General features: G+C 55.2%; 1 protein-coding gene across 1 annotated transcript; it reads right to left on the bottom strand.

The window, feature by feature from the left end:
• Nucleotides 1-3,367: 3,367 nt before the first annotated feature.
• CIMIP1 (ciliary microtubule inner protein 1) lies at nucleotides 3,368-9,360 on the bottom strand. Its single transcript, XM_090285339.1, has 4 exons — nucleotides 9,282-9,360; nucleotides 7,324-7,405; nucleotides 5,874-5,975; nucleotides 3,368-3,701 (listed from the first exon to the last, which is right to left on the bottom strand). The coding sequence occupies exons 1-4, from the start codon at nucleotides 9,347-9,349 to the stop codon at nucleotides 3,540-3,542; spliced, it is 414 nt and encodes a 137-aa protein (XP_090141465.1). The 5' UTR covers nucleotides 9,350-9,360; the 3' UTR covers nucleotides 3,368-3,539.
• Between the last annotated feature and the right edge of the window lie 9,954 nt (nucleotides 9,361-19,314).

The following is a 19,314-nucleotide window of genomic DNA, read 5'->3' as shown; positions in this document are numbered from 1 at the left end:
CGTGAAAGAGTTCTTTCTTCCCTAGCAGCACTTCTGTCCCCTGTCCTCCAGTCTCTGCCATGACGTTGATCTTTGCAGTGGTTTTCAAAACTCGGGAGGGACAGACCACACGAGGTCTGCAGTAGCAGCTTCTTTTGGCCAATCAGAAGGCCCGGCCCCGCCCCTCCCGTGCCGCAGATCCCCTTCCCTCTTCTGCGCCACCCCCCCCCCCCGCCCTGTCCCCTCAGCTCTGAGTCTGTCACTCCCCAAGGTTCCAGCAGTCCAGCTGTCTGTGCCCCGTGGCAGGTTTCTGATGAGGTTTCCCCTCTGTAGATAAAGGAAGGAAATGAAGACGTCAAATCTTTTTCATCAAGGTCTGATCGAAGGATGGGCCTCTCTTCTGAGACTATCTTCTCTAGTTTCCTAGTGTTAAATTGTTCCTTTTACGAGATCGCTGTGATGGGAAATGGCGTGGTTCAAGGCCGGGCGATTTGTTTCTGTGAAGGCCGGGTCGTCAGTATTTTTCTGCTTCGTAGGCCAGACAGGCTCTGCCGCGAAGCCCCCACGCAACTGGGCAGCAGGAAAGCAGCCCCGTCCATGTGCAAAGCAATGAGCACGCCGGTGTGCCATTAAACTTTATTGACAGCCCCCTGGCTGCTGTGGCTCAGTGGATGGAGCGTCGGCCTGCGAGCCAAGTGTCGCTGGTTCGATCCCCAGTCAGGGCACATGACTAGGTTGCACGTCAGGTCCCCAGTTGGGGGTGTGAGTGAGAGACAACCACACAGTGATGTTTCTCTCCCTCTCTTTCTCCTTTCCCCTCTCTCTAAAAATAAATAAACAAATAAATAAATAAATGATTTATTAAAAAAAAAAACTTTATTGACAAGAAGAGGTGGCCGGCGGGAGGTGGCCAGCCCTGATGCTATCGATGGAGGTGGTGATGCTGTACCGTAAACGTTCCTTACTTGCAAAAACGAAAATTTAGCAATGGTAGAAGTTGCTGGTCCCGTGGCAGACATCGCTAACGCTAATGAAGATTTCTTGCCCCCTTGAGGTTGGGCATGGTTGAGTGACTTGCTTTGGGCAATGAGAGGTGAAGGGAAGTGACAAAGGATTGTTTGGGGTGGGGATTTGGGAGAGAGGAAGCCGGGTCTCCTAATTGCTGCCACGGTGACTCTCAGGGGCTTGCTGGGGAGGGGCAGAGGTTTATCTGACCTGTCGGGGAGGGGACTGCTGGCATCGAGCATTTCATTTACAAGTTCAAGCTGGGGTGCCTCTTAGACATCCAAATGGAGATGTCAGAAAGGCAGCCGGAAACACGAGTTTATTTTAGAAACTGTGAGCTGGAGGTGGACAGAGAAAGAGCGTGGTCTGAGAGCACTCAGAGGCTTGAGCTGGTGGCACCCTGGGGTGTCAGCTTTTTACTGCTCGGTTCCAGGGCTTTGAAGCAGCACCCCTTCACCACCCCATGGCTCCGTGGCCAGCAGGCAGGTGCACTGTGCTGTCCCCTGCTCAGCATCTCACAAGGCCCAAGTCCAGGTGCCGGCTGGCCTGAGCTCTCATCCGGAGCCCCTTGGGGAGAACCCTCTGGCAGGCTAATTCCCGTTTGGGGCAGATCACTCTTCCATGTGACTTGAAGACGGGACTCCCCATTCCCTTGCTGGTTGTTGTCCAGGCGTGGTTTCCAGCTTCTAGAGGCTGCCCCCTTCAGGTCCCTGGCTTCCTCCGTCTTCAAAGCATCCGTGACATGGGATTATCTTTTTCACGTTTAAGGTCCCCTGACCGTTCCTTCTGCCTCCAGCCAGAGAACGCCCTCCACTTTTCAGGGAAGGAGAGAAGGCGGGGAGGGGGGAGAAAGCCGCAAGATGGAAGTCTGTGTTTTGTAACCTCCTGTGACTTTTGTCTCATTCTATTCTTGGCAGTCACTAGGCCCTGCGCACGCTCAAGGGGAGGGGACCACACATTCACATATTTGGTGGCAAAACCTGAACCAAACTGGGTAGGTGGCTCCTTGGAGGGTTGGTTCGCTTCAGGGTGAATCGTCACAGGTTTTGCCGCAAATGTATTAATGGATTTAACTTTGTGGGGCTGGCTGCCCCTGACCTTGCCAGAAGGGTTGTGTCCTATACAGGAGGTGTGCTTTTTAAAATCTGCAAAATTCTAAGCTCTCAGACACCTCTGGCCTCAGGCTTTGGGCGCGTGAAGCCGTGGCCACTGGGACGGTGTTCCTCAGGCATGTTTGACGGCGAAGGCTTGTGTTTTCCAATACTTCTACTCGATCACGCCACTTTCTCGGAACCCAGCCTAGCAGTTTCTGATTTGTCTTGGGCTGAGATGGGCCCGTGGCAGGTCCCGTCCTCAGCCTCCAGCTGGATAATGCGCCGCCTCAGCGGCCAGGCCTCCGGGGGGCTCACCTGGGTGCTCGTTGCCGGGTATGCTCTGCTGCGGTGTCCGCAGGGTCGCGGAAATGCGGTGGCCTTTTACAGAGTATGGCGACGCGGTGAGCCCCCGTAAACGCCCACACAGAGGCTGGTTTCCATAGATTAACGTCGAGTTTGAAACCGTCCAGGGTAATGACCGTCAAATGCTGTCCACTTCAATTCTCCACTGAGGCTGTTGACCGGACACTTCTGCTCTGCTATGAGCCCCTGGGCACGGCCCAAATTACTGAGGTCCTACGGAGTCCAGGGGCATAGTCGAGGGTGGGGAGGCTCCCCTTGCCCTGCCCACTGCAGGTGGGAAGAGGGCCCCACCTTCTGCTACTCAGAAGTGATTGCCAGCCTGCTCCACAGGCTGCCTACACTCTGCATGCCCCGCCCCCCCTTTGAGGACCACGCTGGCTTTTCCTTCTGTCACTGGACGGCTGGGTGCCCCACTCCCCACCTGCCCCCATTTGTGGGACCTGGAGCAAAGTCTCAGGGCCAGGCAGGGACCAAGGGGTTAAGGCTAGATGTCCCCTTGGCTGCTGTCTGTGTTGCGATCGGGTGGCCTGGGCAGGTAAGGAGGGAGGTTTTGTGCAGAGCCCTTGGGGAACCCATCCTGTCCTGGAGATCTCCACGCATTGGCAAATTTTGGGCTGTTTCCACCTTTAAAGCTATCGACATTGCAAATATCCAGGGAGGGAGGGTCAAGGGGTCCTCAAAGGGCTCCATTCTTCCTGAAGAGCTGGCTCACGGGTATTTGCGCACAGAAACACAGGCCCATTATACACAGCGGTGGTGAGAGGTGGACAGTGAGCGACATTAAAGGACCCAGACAAATATTTTAAAAATTAAATCACATTTTTTGAAACAGTCATACCTAGATATTTCCAAGGTATCCTCCCCCCAATTCAGAGAATCAGTGTTGCCTTATTTATTACATGAGCCAAGAATAAGTGTTACGAGAATGTTCCAGAACGGAGGTATTGATGAACAGAAAAGGTCAGAGGGCTATTTTGTGTTCTTTGCAACATCCCATGAGCCAATGTGGAGGGGAACCATGCCCTCAGAGGGGCCCTGGGGAGCTCCTTCTTTCCCAGGTTCTTCCTGCGCCGCCGCAGGCCAGAGCATCGTCTGGACTCAGTGGACGCCCTGCTCCGGCCAGCCGAGCTCTTTGGCGTACGTGCCTTTGCAGCTCCTGACCTCACTGCCGTGCTCCAGACACTTGTTCAGGCCCGGCACCCCGGATCTCCAGCCGATGAAGCCCTGGGTGGTCTTTGGGACTGGGGGTGACGGGAGGACCTGGAATGGAGATGCAGGGAGATTGGTCACCCTGGGCCACAGCAGGGCTGCCAGGATCAGCAGGGGAGGCCCGGCGTGGCGCTGGGAAGCAAAGCCGGGGTCCCTGTGGGCGGTGCCCACTCCCACCTGCCGGACCCTGAGCTCATGCCGTCCCTGAAAGGCACGCTCACCAAACATTCCTTTACCTCGTTTGAGCCCTGGCCTCCAGTAAAATTATTTTTATGTGGCCCAAGAACAAAAAGGGGAACAGTAAGGTGCAGAAATATCAAACACTGCCCTTCGTAAAACATCTGACAGCACTGTCAGCTGGGACTCTGGTAGTGATAACCCTTCTGGCTTTGATGAGAAGACTCTGTGATATGTGCACATGCATACACACATGTGTACGTACGCACATGCACATGCATACACCCCCACAGGAATCAAAAGCAATTGAACTTAATGAAAATCCAAGAGGAAAACAGGATTCTATTTGAAATAAAAAACAGAATTTGAGGTGTCAGTTCCTGGACAGACATGAAGTTTTGGACAATGAGGGAGTGTTCAGGCAGCTTCCCCCCTCCGTGTGAAGTGACCGTCGGTCCTGCTCTTACAGGGACCTCAGTGGAGAACACAGGGAGGAAGCTGTGTTCTACCGGGAGAACTGAGATTCAGAGGTTTAATCTGCTTGGGGCTGTGAGTTCACGCCTGGCGAGAGGCGTCCTGGCGCACACCGGGGCGGGAGGGCCGGCCCTCGTCCGGCTGCCACTGGTGGGTGAGGTTACTTAGCATGTGACCTTGATGGAGTATTGAAGTTAATCTCCTGAGAGGCCACATGCAGGGAGGGTCATCCATGAATGCCACAGGGCCCCGCGTCTCCTGGAGCCAGCTATGGGGGGGTGGGGGTGGGGTCGTCCCAGCTGGGCCCTTGGGGACACACAGACCAGCTTTCAAGTGTCTCTCCAACCTGTAAGGAAATGAAATCAAAAGCCACCCGAGGAGGCTGCATGTCACCCACCAGACTAGCAAAGGAATGAAAACAGCACCCTTAACCAAGGGCATTCTGGGAGAGCAGGTGGGTTCATTCCCGGTGGAGGGCCATATTGCCATTACGGACAACGAATGGAGGTTACCGTCCCCCACTCCTGGCCGCCTTCATCCCGAGTTTTCATCCCAGTTTCCCACCAGGACACAGAACTGCTTTCTCCACAGCTGAGCAGAAGGCAGAACCCACGGCCAGAATGGCAGACCCACAAGAAAGGCCCAGGGACCTGCGGAGCTCAGCCATTTCTAGCCTCAGACTCATCTCCACAGCTGATTGTTCCCAGGGGCAAAGGCCACCTGAGTCTGTTCCTCTCTGGGATGGTCCCGCCACTCACTCAGCAACCAGTCTCAGAAGGCCACCACCCTACTTCCCACTGCAGATAGGGATCACATCCCAGCTGCTTCCTTTGGCCCCCGAGGCCCGGCGGGATCTGGCCCTGCCCGCTTCTCCACCCACATCCCTTCCCTTCCCAGCCCTACTCCACCCCTGCTCACCCAGCTCCAGCCACATCACCGTCCCTGGCTGCTCTGGGAACATATCAACCTTTGTTCTGCCTCAGGGCTTCCGTACATGCTGTTCCCTGCACCAGGGATGCTTTTCCCTGGGCTGGCTCCTTGTCATTCTTCAGTCCTCAGCTCCACAGGGGGTCTTTCCTGACCACCCCATCCCCTGCGTCCTTCAACATCACCTGTCTGTTTCCTCCATGGCATCTAGCACAGCACAGAACAATTTTGTTGATTTTCTTCTTTCCCGTTGGTGCCCCTGACCCACCCGTGTGGGCCCCATTGTACAAGGTGGAAATAGAGACACAGAGAGGCCAAGCCACTTGCCCAAGACCACAGGGAGGTAAGCGGCTGGCCTTGTGCTGCCCTGCTTTCCTGCCTGTGTTTGCTGAAGCATGGAGGGAGCCCCTCATTTTCACGGCCCCCCTCTGCTTCTGCAGAGCAAGATACAGACTCTGGAAAATGTAGAGACAGTCACCAGATGCGTGGCCATGGGCAGGGCCCAGAAACTGGACTCCCCGCCTGCCCGGTGCCGCTGAGTTCTTACCTGGGGCGGCCGGCTTTGTGCACCGGCAACGGACACCCTTCCCAGTGGGGCTCCCGTCTGACTTAGGAAACCCAGTAATGAAAAAGGACTTTGCGAACCTTGATGTACTTCTCCACGGGGATCACCGGGCGGATGCGGAAGCTCCGTGGAAGCTCGATTCTGGGCTTTGGGGTCCGGGGCTTGTCTTTACACTCGATCAGCTGAAACACAATCCCCAGAGACGGGAAACCCCAGACCGAGACAGTGGGTGTGTTCCCTTCTGGGCCCCTAGAATGCCACATTTTACGATGACAAATCTCATCCCATCTCAGTTAGAAAGGGGCAGCGGGGGACTTGGCAAAGGCTGCTGTGCCGCTCCCGCGCCTGCTAATTTATATTCCAAGTAGTGATTCAAGAAAACTTTCCAGGATGGACTCAAATTTAAAAATGCCAACCACGTTCCAGGACCAGTCTTTAAAATATCTGAGAAGGGTCCCCATTCTCCCTTTGAAGTTTTAAAGCAATGTTGAATTCTTTGAAAATCCAATTTAATTACATATAATGTATTAATATAGATTCTTTATGCATATTATATTAACAAGGACCCATTTAATGCATAAAATTTCAAATTGTACAATTCTCCAAGTATTAAAAAGACTCATTAAGAGTGGCATAATTTTAAAGCTTAGTGGGATGGGGTGAGTTACAAATGGGGTTGGGGTTGCCTTGAATCACGACCGTTTTGCATCAGGCGGCTTTGATTTGCGACCCTCCAAAGAAATGGGCTTCCCGGGTGTGTCCCGGAGATAGCCTGAAAGGGTGCCACCCGGGGCCTCCATCCCACTAAGCCCACACGAGCATCTTGTGGGCCTGAACGGTGTTTCATAAACCTGAGCCACTCTTCCAGACTCAGCAGGTTTTATTTCAACATCTGGATTTCTGGACTTGAACAGCTGGACTAGGCAGCTGGCCTCTGTGAACGGGGGCACTCCTCTGGGCTGATGGTGGCTGCGTCGGGGCGGGGACAGTGGTTTCTTTGCTGGAGTCCCCACCGGTTCCTATCAATTACTCAGCCTGACCCATTCTCTTGCCTATCTTGTATAGAACATACCAAAATATCTTCCTAATAATCCCTCATATATTGCCTCTGCCTCGCCCTCTCGTTCCATTGATCCTCAGCCACTCAGGAGGGCAGGTCACAGATGGCAAGTCTGAGGCCAGGTGGCCCCAGAGTCAGACAGACCAGCTCCTCCCCTCCATGCTGCGCTTCGTTAGCGGCATGACCCGGCGCTTCTGGAAGCTCAATCTCTGAATTTGTAAAAGGGGCATAAAAGAGCACCCCCCTCTGCACAGGGGGTGCTGTGCAGGCTAAATAAGCGGCTTCAGATGAAGCCCCTCAGACACCCCTGGCACGTAGGGAGTGCTCAATAAATTCAGGGAAGGAAGGAGCCTTCAGGCTTCGAGGCAGCAGGCTTTGCCTACCACGCTCTCTTAAATTTTCTCCTAGCAGATTATACACTCGGAAATGATTGATTCTGTAACCTCTGGGCTCATAAAATTTATATTTACCTCCTCAAGAGGGGTTGTTAAAAATCCCCAGTTATGGGCCCAGTTTTGCCGGGCTTCGGTCTCGGCCTTCAGGCGGCATCTCCTAAAAAAGAAAGTTCCTGAAACACGTGAGCAGGTTAAAGTGGCAAAGCCCGAAAGTTCACCGGGGAATTGTACCGTTGCCAGCGTGCGGTCATTGAGAGACAGTTCTGTGCCAGGAGGGAGCGAGGCACCCATGGGAGCCGGTCCCTGCAGCTGAGAGGGTGACACAGGTCTGAAGAAGCAGAAGTGCCGGCTGGCTGACGCACGGGGAGCAGACAGACGGGCCGACTGAGTCTGAGGGGCCAACCAGGGACTTACGTCTAGGCCCTGTGACCCCTGGTGATGGGCGTGCATTAAATCACTATGGAAGTACATATTAGGCACCTTTGGTTTCAGGGCAAGGATGGGGTGGAGGGGTGAGTGGGGCACCATGGTTGCAAAATTTAAGGAGGCACCCCTCCCAGGTTCCTGCAAGGGCAGAGCCAGCACTGCATGACCTTGAGCTCCAGCCCCCCTTAAATACTGCACCCCAGCAGCTTCCCTTAGCCCACCAGCTTTTGCTTCACATTAAGGGCTGAGCTGAGGTGATATTGAAGGGTACCTGTGTCCGATTTTAATGCATTTATTCATCTTGATTTCCAAGGTCTTTTTTCCTATTTTGGAATCAGTATCAACGCCCTCCCCCACCCCCTGTGGTGCCTTGGCACATTCCGAGGCCCTGGCCAAGCTCTTGGCCCCGGGCGCCCAGCACCTGCCTGCAGCCTGTTTCCCATGGAGATGCAACATGCACCACAGGCATGAGCCATACATGTCGTTTAACATGTTCTAGTAGCCACATGCAAACAAGTAAAAGGAAACAGGTGGACTGAATTTTAACATCGCTCCTTTTCTTTGGTGTGACGTCTTCAAAATCTGGTATTTTACAGTTCCAGCTCATCCTTGTTGGGAACAGTTCTCTCTCAAGTGGACGTTCGACAGAACAGTCTAAGGGCTTCCCTGGCTCTGTTCACATAGGAAGGGTCATCTGAGTTGGGTCTTGAAGGATGAGCAGGAGTTTATCTGGTGGAGAAGGGAGGAGAGGGCCTCCTGGGCAGCAGGAACAGACCCTGCTCTGGGAGCATCTCCTACTGGGGATAGCTGCATAAAGATTTAAAGAAAATCAATAGTTGTGTCTTTTACGCCAAATCATACTGGCTTTCCACTTGCGAGACTGATCTAAAGTTTCCGATAAAAATAAATTTACGAAGTGAAACCAAGCCAGTTTAAAGAAGAATATTAAATGACTATTATAGGTTAGAAAATGGCCAAAGTAATAGAGATGACAAACAGGGTAACTGAAATTTAAGAGGCGACCCATTATGGTTTGTTGTTAGCAAACCTTACTTAGTGGCGTCACAACTAGTAACTTCCCGTGTTGGTTAAAACTTCAGAGAGATGGGTAATAATGCTCAGCGGCGGGAGAGAGCGCCACGTGAAAACTACCGTTATACGCGGCTGCTGAACCGAAGTCTTACAGAAAGCGGATCTAGTCTGTAAATGAAATTGTCTTATTATTAAAAAGCCAGGAAAAGCAAGAGAGAATATAAAGCGTACCAGGTACCTCTCATTCAAATTGGACAAATACTAAAAATTTTGTTTAGTGTCTTTTGTTAAGAAATTCGGTAAATCTTAAGAATAAGAACCCGCCAGTGGCCCTCAAGCAAAGCTTTGCGGATGGTCGTAGAGGCCGTTGCAGAATCTTTCGGGCCTTGGCCGTGAGGCCACGGGGAAGTGGAGAAAGAAGGCCCTCAGGTCGGCCACGCGTGCCTGTCACTGCCCTCGTCCCTCCCCTGCCCGCCTCCGGGCCCAGGTGGAAGCTGAGGTCTCCGGACGTGCGCACTTCGCACTTCGGGTGGGAACGGGCCAGGCCCCCGGGTTACCGGTTCCCCCGGGGTTACCAGATCTGGTCCTGGGCCACGAGGTTCATGCGCTCCGCCTCCGCGGCGCTCATTGGTTTCTTCGCCATGGCTCCTGGGGTCCTGGTTTCCGCACACCGCCTTCCTGGCTCAGCGTCTCGCGTCGCCCAGGAGACGTGTTGCCAAGCAACGCAGAATGCAGAGGTGGCGCCACACCTGGCAGGGGTGGGGCCGCCGGGCTCTCCCCGTGTCCCTGCGCTCACCGGCGGCCTGCGCCCGCCTCCCTGCCCACCTGCCCGCCCACCTGCCTGGCTCTGGCTGCAGCAGCCCCCCGCCTTCTCTGTGGAAAGCCTTGGGGAAATATCTAACCCTAAGATTCCACCTCCTTTAAAATTTAGACCTGCTATGCAAGTCTACACACCAACAGGTGTACCAAGCCCGCGTCCCTGGCTTAAGGACTCCAGCCACAGAGAACACACCTGGTGACCACCGCCCGGGTGATGGAATGGCACGTTCCAGCCCAGACCCCCTGGTCGCGTTCTCTCGGCAGAGCCTAGTTTCACCACCTTGTGAACTTCGTCCCCGGCTCCTTGGGCCCCGTGTCCTGTTTGAGGGGCTCACCCACAGGGCTCACTTCTCAGAGTGCCCTTTCCACGGCCGCTGGCGCCAGAGTTGGCGCTTCGGCCACCCCAGGAGCGCTGCTGGGATTATTCCTGCACGTGGCCTCTGGAGAGAACCTACGCGTGCGTTTCTGCTGGCATTCCCTCTGTGACAGTCCCCAGACGGAGTCCCAGGCGGTGTCTCCGCCCGGCCCTGCCCGCACGCCCCCAGTCCCACGCACAGGAGGCCACCTCGCGGACCCTCAAGGCTTCCGCGGTCCCACGTTGTCATCGGCCTGGAACTGGAAAATGAGTCTAGGATTCACAGGAAGTGGGTCAACATCACTGGATGGGGAACACTTTTCTGCCTGAGCTGCCAGGGGACACGCAGGTGTCTGGAGCCTCATGGGACTGAGAAGAGAGGCTGCATGCTCCCGCCGATCTGCAGGTCATCCCCCGGTAATCCCCAGGGCCGCTCTGCTGGGACATGGACGTGTTTCTCCCTGGTGGGCCTCCCCCCGCCCCCCCGCCTGCCTCCCTTTCCCACAGGCGTGTGCCTTTAGGGGGTGCTTGGGGGCTGTATTTTCCTCTCGTATCCATGTTCTCCACACCCAAGGTGGGTGATGCTCTCCTTGGCTGCCGGAAGTGCCAGGTGGAGGCCCAGGACTGGGGTGGTCCCAACTGCCTGCTCAGCCCAAACAGTGAGGGGCAGGCAGGGCCGGGCCTGGAGCTGAATGAGTTAAGCCAGTCCTGGGCCGGGCAGGATTGCCATGGGGTGCGCAGGGTGCAGGGGGCCGGTGCTTTTCCTCCCGGCCAGGTCTCTGTGGTCACCAGCCCCGCGACAGGAGGGAAGTTGGCCGGGGAGAGCGTGCGTGGCGGGAGGCTTGGAAGAGAGCAGGATCCATCAAGAGGGAAGGCAGCGTCTGCTTGTCCCTCGGGAAGCTTCGGAGATGATTCTGTTAAAATGATTAATTAAGAATAAACTCGTTTACTGAATGTCTCTATAAGCCAGACACCGAGGGTTCATTCATTCTACAAATGTTTGCTGAGCGCCTCCTACGTGCCCGGGGATCCAGGAGGGAACAAACCGACAGACTCGCCATCCTCCTGGGGCTGACACGTTGCAGGGAAGTCAGACAAGGAAGCGGGAGAGACGGGTGTGCAGAGGGTCAGGCCAGGCAGCGCTGCGGCTGCCGAGGGAGCTCACGCGGGGAAGGAGGCCGGTGGGGACGGTCAGGTGAAGGGGCGTGGGAAGGGCCATTTTAGGACAGGCCTCTGAGGAAGGAGCGTTTGAGCCCGGAGCTGGGGCAGGAGGGACCCATGCCAAGGGACCGGAGGGCTTTTCCATGGAGGACGAAGGGCAGAGCCAAGCTCCTGCCAGGGAACCAGCCTGGGCGTTTCACGAACACTGAAGAGGCCTGTGCAGCTTGGGCGCCTCCCTGCGGCGTGGCCCACGCGGACTCGGAAGGGCCAGCCCTGTGCCGGCCAGGAGCTTGGCCGAGGAGGGACAGGGACGTGGGTGCAAACGCGATAGCGTGATAGCGCAGTGTGACATATGCCGTTACGGTGCAGTGAACGGATTCCGAGCGACCCTGGATGAGGCAGGAAAGGACAGAGGCGATGAGCGAGTGGGGTTTTGAAGGGTGAATAAGAGTTTGCACGTCCTGCGCGCTCACCTCGGGTGTATCTGTACGGGGCGCCCTGGGGGACGGTCCAGGTGCAGCGTGAGGGTTTGGTGCGCGGGCTTTGGGACTGGGTGTGGGCCCGAGTCCCAACTCTGCTGAGGGCCTTCTCCGTGACCTTGGGGAGTCGCTCAGCCTGTCTGAGCCCAGCGCCCTCACCTGTAAAGTGAGCTTGTAGGGATCCTGGGAGCTGAGAGGAGCGGCTGCAAAGCGTTCCTCGTGGTGCCAGGACTGACGGTTGGTGCCCATGGATATAGGACCGCACCGCCCGAGGAAGGGGATATTGGTTGTCCCGGGTCAGGGGCCTCTGCCCAGGACACTGCGGGAGATGGGAACGAGGCTCTGAGTGGAACGGTCGTGGGCTTCTTGAGGATGCCAGTTTTGAAGATGAGGCCGTGGCCGGTTGGTGGGCTGGCCTGGAAGACGGAGTCCTTGTTTCTGGAGAAGCTGTAGAGGACCCACGGCAGCACTGGCAGGCTGCTCCCGGGCCCACCCTGAGCCACCACCGGGCCCTGGCTGGGTGCGTCCCTACCTTCTCATGCCGTGCAGGAGGGATTCATTTGTGGGCATTTTGCAGAAGGGAAGATGGGCCCAACAACAGGGGGAAGAGAGAGGATTTGAACCAAACCTGAAAGCCCCCGCCTTACCATAAACTCTGGGCACAGAGGGCATGCTTTCTAGAAGCAGCCCCCACCCCCAGGAAGATGGGGTCTGTGTATCCGGGCCTCCCTCTCCCTCTGGACCCGGGAGGACGTCCTTCTCCCTCTGGATTTCCCGGTGGCTGGAGCTTGGCTGTGGGTGTCGCAGCCAAGCAGCAAATGGTAATCCGGGAGGAGCTCAGGTCTGGCTTTCCCAAGGCGACGTCTGCACCAGGTCAAGTCTCTCCTTCGAGTGGCCCTTGTGAGTGACATCAGGGCCTGCTGTGGTTTCAAGCGGCTGGCGGTGATGGGGGACCCAGATTACAGAGCGAGCCCCAGACGCCCGCTCCCCAGCGTCCCTGACGTGCCAGCCTGACTGACGGGCATGGACTCGCTTCCCCCAGCTGTGCTCCGAGCCCGGACTCGCCGTCCCGCGGGGTGCGCGCCATCCACCCCGAGTCAGCGCCGTCCCCAGCTCCTTCCACTGGCTGTGTGGCCGGACCCAGCAAATCGTCGGCAGCCGTCCGTCTCGAGAGACGATAGTGTAGCTTCTTAAGAGTCTATCTGCACCGCCGAGGATGGTTGTGCAGTCCGACTCGGGAGTGACACGGTATCTGTCTCCTCCCGTGTTGAATCGACATCTTGCGATGACGCTGGAGTGTCCTCTCCAGTGAAGCTGAAGCTACAGAGCCTGGGCAGGGTGATATGGAGGGTCTGCTGTTGCCCATGCAGCAGACCCCCCCTCTCTTCACAGCTGAAGGGTCCAAGGGAAAGACGGAGTCAATACAGCAAATAGAAACACAGCAAGTCCAGTGCAATTTGCATTGCCCGGCGCACACTTACACCACACCGCACATATACTAAGGACTCCCGCGCTGTTTACCTGTTAACTTCAGCTGGGCACCCTGCCTCCCAGCTGAGCACCCTGCCCTCAGTGAAGCGCTTCCCTGGTGTGCGCCCCAGACTCAGCACATTAATACATTCGTGTGTACGAACTCCACCTGGTTTTTATTTCTAGCGGTCTGTTTTTCTTCTTTGATCAGTGAATATCCTTCACCTCTCCTGGGTCTAGGGGTTGAAGCCTCCCCGCTGTGATATTCGGAATCCAGAAATTCACGAACCTCTGACAGACGCAACTTCTTCACCAAGTACTTTCGTGCCCTCTTTTATTTTGAAAAAGTGTTACTCAGCGTGGATTTCAAACAGCAAGAGTTGAGGGATGAGAGCCCTGCCGTGCTTGCTGAGGGGACGTGGGAATGAAGACCCTATTCCCAGCGTGCGGAGGGTTCGCCATGTTCCCGTGTATTAATATATTTGGCCCTGTCTCAGCGTTCTGGGACAGGTTTTCATTTTTTTTCTTGTTGCTGTTGCTTTATAAAACATTTGGCTGGCTGGAGCCAACTGCTTCTTTTTTGCTTTGGAGCTTAAACGGTTCCTTGTTAGTCTATGGCTTTTTTTTTTTTTTTAACCACAGCGCGCCTGGTGCCCGAGCGCGCCCGCCAGCCACCCTGCCGTGTGCGCAGCGCAGGCGACGGTTACCGCGGCGGAGCAGCCGAGGCGCAGAGGCGGGAGCTCAAAGCGCCGGTTCCCAGGGACGCGTCTGATGGCTTCGCTGAGCCTCAACTTCAGGAGCTGAGGATTTGAGTCTTTCCACCTGCGTTAGGGTGACTTTAGTCTCAGCCAAAGAGCTCCTTTTTCACCCTCACCAATAATCCACATTGCAATACCTAAGGGACAATTCACTTCATTCTCTGGGTCCCCAGCAGCCTCCCTCGGGAGTCTGGGAGTCTGCTCCTCATTTGGCCTCGAGAGCAGTTATTGCCCCAGTTAGAGGTCCCCCGCCAGGTCGGGGCTGGGGGCAGCTGGCCCGGCTCTCTCTGTTTCCCGCCCCTTCCTCTCCAGCCTCTCCCTGCCGGCTCTCAGGCTGTCGGAAAGGCCCACCGTGAGTGTGAAAAGAGAAGTCAGTCTGAATGCAAGCAACCTTGACCGCCAGGTGTGACTAGCGCCCGCCAGCCTTCGGTATTTGAGGGGGTAAGTCCGCTGGACGCAGAGGGTGTCCTGGGCGTTCGGTTTGCACCTGCAGTGGAGCGCAGTGCAGGTCAGAGGGGCATGTGGCCTGACCCCGGAGGTGTTGCTGCAGAAGTGTTTAGATGTAGCTTTGAGTCACAGACATGGACATTGAGCGGGAATTCGAGTGTGGTAGGTATCATCCCAGAGATGGTTTATTTACAGTGGCTGCCCAGGGTTCCGTGGGGAAACTGGGTCAGGAGGCAGGAAGGCGAGGAGGCGTGGTTTCCGCGTTCTGTTCCAACACAGGACGACACCCATCCGTGCACTCACCTGGTGTCTGTGGGCATTAGCCCCACTTGCTGTGAGCAGACCGGAGGCCAGGCGAGCGGCTGGGGGGCTGTCAGTGAGGCCCGGGGAGCTGGCGATGAGGTCGGGGCGCAGAGGACCGGCATTTGGGGTGGGCAGGAAGCGTTAGAAGAGGTGGCATATGGGAGAAATTGAGAGGCCGTGTTAGCCAGGACTTCACTTGAAAGTGTTATTCAGCTTCAGGTAGCTCAACCATGAAAGGGAACTGTTTAGCTCCTGCGTATGCAGAGTTCAGAGACTTCAGGCAAGGCTGCATCCAGGAGTCTGAACAATGTCATCAGGACCTGGCCCCCGGCGCCCCTTGGGTCTGTGTACCTCCCTGCTGGCCTGCCCCGGGCAGGCTCTCTCTGGCGGGGCCACCGCCCCGGGCTGCAGGTTGGCTGGGAGGGCCCTGCCTTCCCTGTGGCTCCTGCGCCAGGCTCAGGGCCCCCTGGCTGGACCGTCAGGTGTGTGCCCATCTCTGGCAGGGTCTCCATGAACAGCAGGCAGAGTGAGCTGACTGATGGGCTGAAGCTGTGTGTCCACTCCTAACACCTGATTGGTTCCTGGACGCCCAGTCGGGGTGTGGACAAGCAAACCCAGCAAGTGTCCCCTGCTGAGGGCGTGAGGCCCGGTGGACGTGGGGGAGGAAAAGATGTCCCCGGTGACTCGGCATCATAGTGAGGTGTGGCCAGGGGCTGGGGACGAGGGCCATGAACTGAGCCTGCCGACAATGACATTTGGAACAAGTGAAACCAAATGACCCTCCGGCTCTGCCCGACTTCGTTGCTCCTGATGTACATATTTGCCTACAACTCAGCTGTCACACTGCCACCGGGTCATCACTCCTCGTTCAGGGAGAAAGGCACAGGAAGGGCATTTGCATGGTGCCGGGTACATGTTGAGAACAATGAAGGTGTCTGCTCTTAGGATCAGGCTGAAGCTTCTCAGGGTAGACACAGGCCCTGCCTGGCCTGGCCCGTTCACCTTGACCCTCACCTCTCTCACTGCCTGCTCAGCATTGTGCGCTCACCTCACTGCCTGGTTCCTGTCTGGGAAACACTTCAGGCAATTCCTGCCTCAGGGCCTTTGCACGTGCCAGCCCTTTTGCCTAGAATGGGCTTTCCCTTTCTTCCTCTTCCTTTAAGAACATAACTCTGCTGACACTCCCTCCAGGAAGCCTTCCCAGACCAGGCCAGGCGTCCTCCACACCCTTTTGTAGCATCATGTCCCTTCTCTTATAGTGTTTGCATAGGGAGTTTTCACAGTTGAGTTTTGCTCACCACTGAACTTTCAGAGTCCGGGACAGTGATGGCTCTAGTTGGCACTCAGTAAATATTTGTTAAATGGACCAACGAAACCATGAGGAGCGAATGTCAGTCTGCTGTTCTTCACACACACTCAACGCCAAATGGCTCCGAAGACCCATATTCAGCATTTGCAGAACAGAGACCAGGCTGGAGCACATTGGTGTAGCTGTCTCCCTCCCTCCCAGGGTGCCAAGCTCCCAGGGGTGAGCGCTGCAGCCCTCGCTGGGCCTTCCCACGCCCCTCCCCACCGAGTTCTGCTCAGCTCTGCCTTGCACCCTAAGACCCAACCTGAGTCCCTTGGCTCCTGTGGGTTTAAGTCAAGCTCTTAGTGTGATTTCAAAGAGGTTTTTTTTCTTTGTGGGCATATTTTATACAGAGCACATTTCAAATCAAAGAGAGAGAACATTTCCCCCTTCTTTTTCCTGTGAAAGGCAGGGGGCCTAAGACATTTTAATAGCGTTCATATCCCTCGCTCCAAATATATTATTTCAGCACAATAGTTTCTTTGCGGGAGAATTGCTTAAATGATTCAAAATGGATTTAAAAATATATTTCAAGTTTTAATTTTATGCACAGAACATTAATGAGCGGAGCGCCTCGAGACTGCCTGTCAGTTTAACATATTCACAATATTCTCCACACAGATGTTATTCCCTCCACGTCCTTTTAGAGGGAAGAAACCAGCAAAGTTTTTTCTTGGGGGCTGTCAAAAAATGTATTATTTCTGAAATTGTATTTTGATCCTGGGAGTCTGTACAAAATACCACGCCAAGGGGTGTGGGTTTGTCCCGTCCCTTGGACACAAAACTTCTTTAAAAAAGCCCAGAAAGGAGAAGCAGCCCGCGTCTTTGGATGCATTTTGCATTTTTTGTTTTTGTTTTTTGCCCCCCACCCCCAGCCCCCGCAGATGACGACTTCACTGAGCCGTGCCTTGGAGGGGTGTGACATCTCTGCACCAGCAGCCAGGGGCTGAACGGGCAGGAAGAGCGGCTCTCGTCTTTCTGTCCCGTCTGATCGGAGGTCAGGCTCCCGGCGCACGCGCTGCTGTTGCGCCCTCGCTTCCCGGGCGCGGACACGTGCGTGTGCCTGTGTCCCAGCTCCACTGCGAGTGCCCATGACCGTGTGGACCTAAGATGAGTTCTCCTCCAGGGTGAGCCGGGCAGGTAGCTCTCCTCGTCCTCGGCGCCGCGTGCGCCCGGGCTGGGGACGCAGGTGCAGGCGGCAGCTCTCGGCGGTGCGGAACGTGAACCGGGCGCTCACGGTGGGTGGGAACCGCGGGGAATCAGAGGAAACTCCAGCCGGCACACAGAGAGGGCCCAGGGACCTTGACCCCGGATCCTTCTGCGTTTTCAGCGACAGCTTCCTTCCTCTCCCTCTGTCCCTCCTGAGGGCTGTTGGCCAATGGCAACCTTACACACAGTTGGCGGGGGAGGGGGGTTAGGGGGTAGGGGGACGTGCCGGGGGTGGGGGGGGGTCGGCTCACTCGGTCTATGTTCTCTGCAACCAGAGCTGCTCCTTACTCCGCTGGAGTGTGGGCTCAGCCGGGAGCCGGGCTATGAAGGGCTCACTTGCAATCCCCTCCCCACGTGCCTCCTTATCTGTGACCGGGCCTTGGTGCCAGATGGGGCGCTTTCAGAGTTTCGGAGTTTGGGGCTCCATCCTGCTGCGCCCCTGCCCTCCCTGTGCAGGGAGGTCAAGGAGTTTCCCAGGGGCCAAGGACCCAGGGTTGCCGTACCCTCGGCCACTTCGTGTTTTGGGTGCTGCTATATCTTAGTCCTCGGAATATAAGAAAGAGACATTAAAAGGCCTCTTTTTAATAATAAAAAAAACTTTATTTTGAAAATTATTCTGGTAATATATACTCATATAAGAACATGGCCTTAGAGTTCACAGAGAAGAATACACACCCCAGGACAACGTGACAACCAGGGTGGTGATGGGGTTGCACCCCTCAGGGCGTTGGTCTGTGCTCTGAAGGCCTTGTCAGCAAGAGGACGCGGGTGCAGGAGCAGGCGCGGGGGCCAGGCACGCAGAAAGCTGCCTCGGAAGTGCCTACAGAGAAAGTCAACGCGATCATCAGTGTGACACAGGGAGAAAGGACTCTTGACAGGTCGGAGTGAGGGAAAATGGAACCCCTCCTCCACCATAGACCGAAGTCAATACTGGAAGGATTAAAGATTACAAGCAATAAAATAATGCTTTTAGTATTGCAAGAAATGTATGATGCTGCTTGTATAATCCAGGGGCCCGGAGACCTTCGGGACCAAGACTGGAGACCCAGAAGCTATGAAGAAAAAGATGGATTTATGGGGTGGTTTGACTATGAAATCAAAAAGTTTGGCATGCCAAAGATAATACGCACATGACCAATCTGGAGGGAGAAAAAAGTACTTGTAACCGAGATGCCAGAAAAAGGGTTAATTTCTATGCAACACAAAAATTCAAATAATCCAGATGTGTTTAAAGTAAAAAGTGAATGTTCCTCCCCCCACCCCACCCCCAGGGCCCCTCCCCAGGGGGAATCACTTTTAAGAGTTTGGCACGTTTCCTTCTGGGCCCTTTCTTCTCCCTTGCACTGCAGAAGGAATGAATTTGCGTTTTCTGTTGAGCTGCAGCAATGGGAAAGCCGGCGACCCAGGCCGGATTTTCTTTTTATTGATTGCACGCTTGCCCAGACCTGTCATTTGTGCCCCACCTGCCCGATCTCTGCTACTATTGACAGAATCTTTTCTTTCAAATGTACACACTTGAAACAGACGCATTTGTGTAAAAGGGAAACTTTAGATCATTTCCATAAATGGGAAGCCAGCAGTGTTTGCCATGTGTAAAAGGCAGTTACAGGAGGCACAAGAGCTGATGTTATTAAATCCCAGTTGGCTAGGGTAGCTGCCCCCTTTCCTTATTCAAAAGGGTGGTGGCAGCACTATGGACGGAGGAGTTCAAAACTGGCAGACCCCTCCCAGACACTCTCCTGGGCGGAGTCAGGAGCATTGATTACAGAGGTGTATTCCTGAGCTTCGTGACCTCCAAAACTAGCCTGTGACTTCCCCTTTGCCCTGTGACCTCGCTTAGGACTGCTGGTTTGATGTCAGTGGATGACGGGAGAAGGAGGGCTCCTTGAAGCCAGCACAGTTTGCAATCCAGCCTTCCGTCTTCCAAATACCACATTTGTCTTTACAATGACCGTGTGCTCAGAGGACCGGAGGGGAAGGGCACCATGCCTAACCCTCCCCCTGTGTTTCCCTAGACCCCCAACGCAGAGTTTTGACTTGCACTAGTCAACACAGTGTTTTGAGATGCCCTGAAATACTTGGAGGAACTGGGTTGTCGCCAAGAACAAGTAAACACGCTTGTCCCCTCCTCCATCCCCCCTTCATTTTTTGATACAGGAGGGAGTAAGAATTTGGTATCATTTTCAGAGTGGTTGCCAATCATGGCCAGAAAAGATTGTTTGTTTTTGGCAACTCAGAACAGAGCAGAGAATCTCATCT

Source organism: Furipterus horrens, unplaced genomic scaffold (genome assembly GCF_987537825.1).
Source record: "Furipterus horrens unplaced genomic scaffold, mFurHor1.1.pri manual_scaffold_8, whole genome shotgun sequence".
In the NCBI taxonomy this organism is placed as follows: Eukaryota; Metazoa; Chordata; class Mammalia; order Chiroptera; family Furipteridae; genus Furipterus; species Furipterus horrens.
This window is presented reverse-complemented; position numbering and strand designations above follow the sequence as displayed.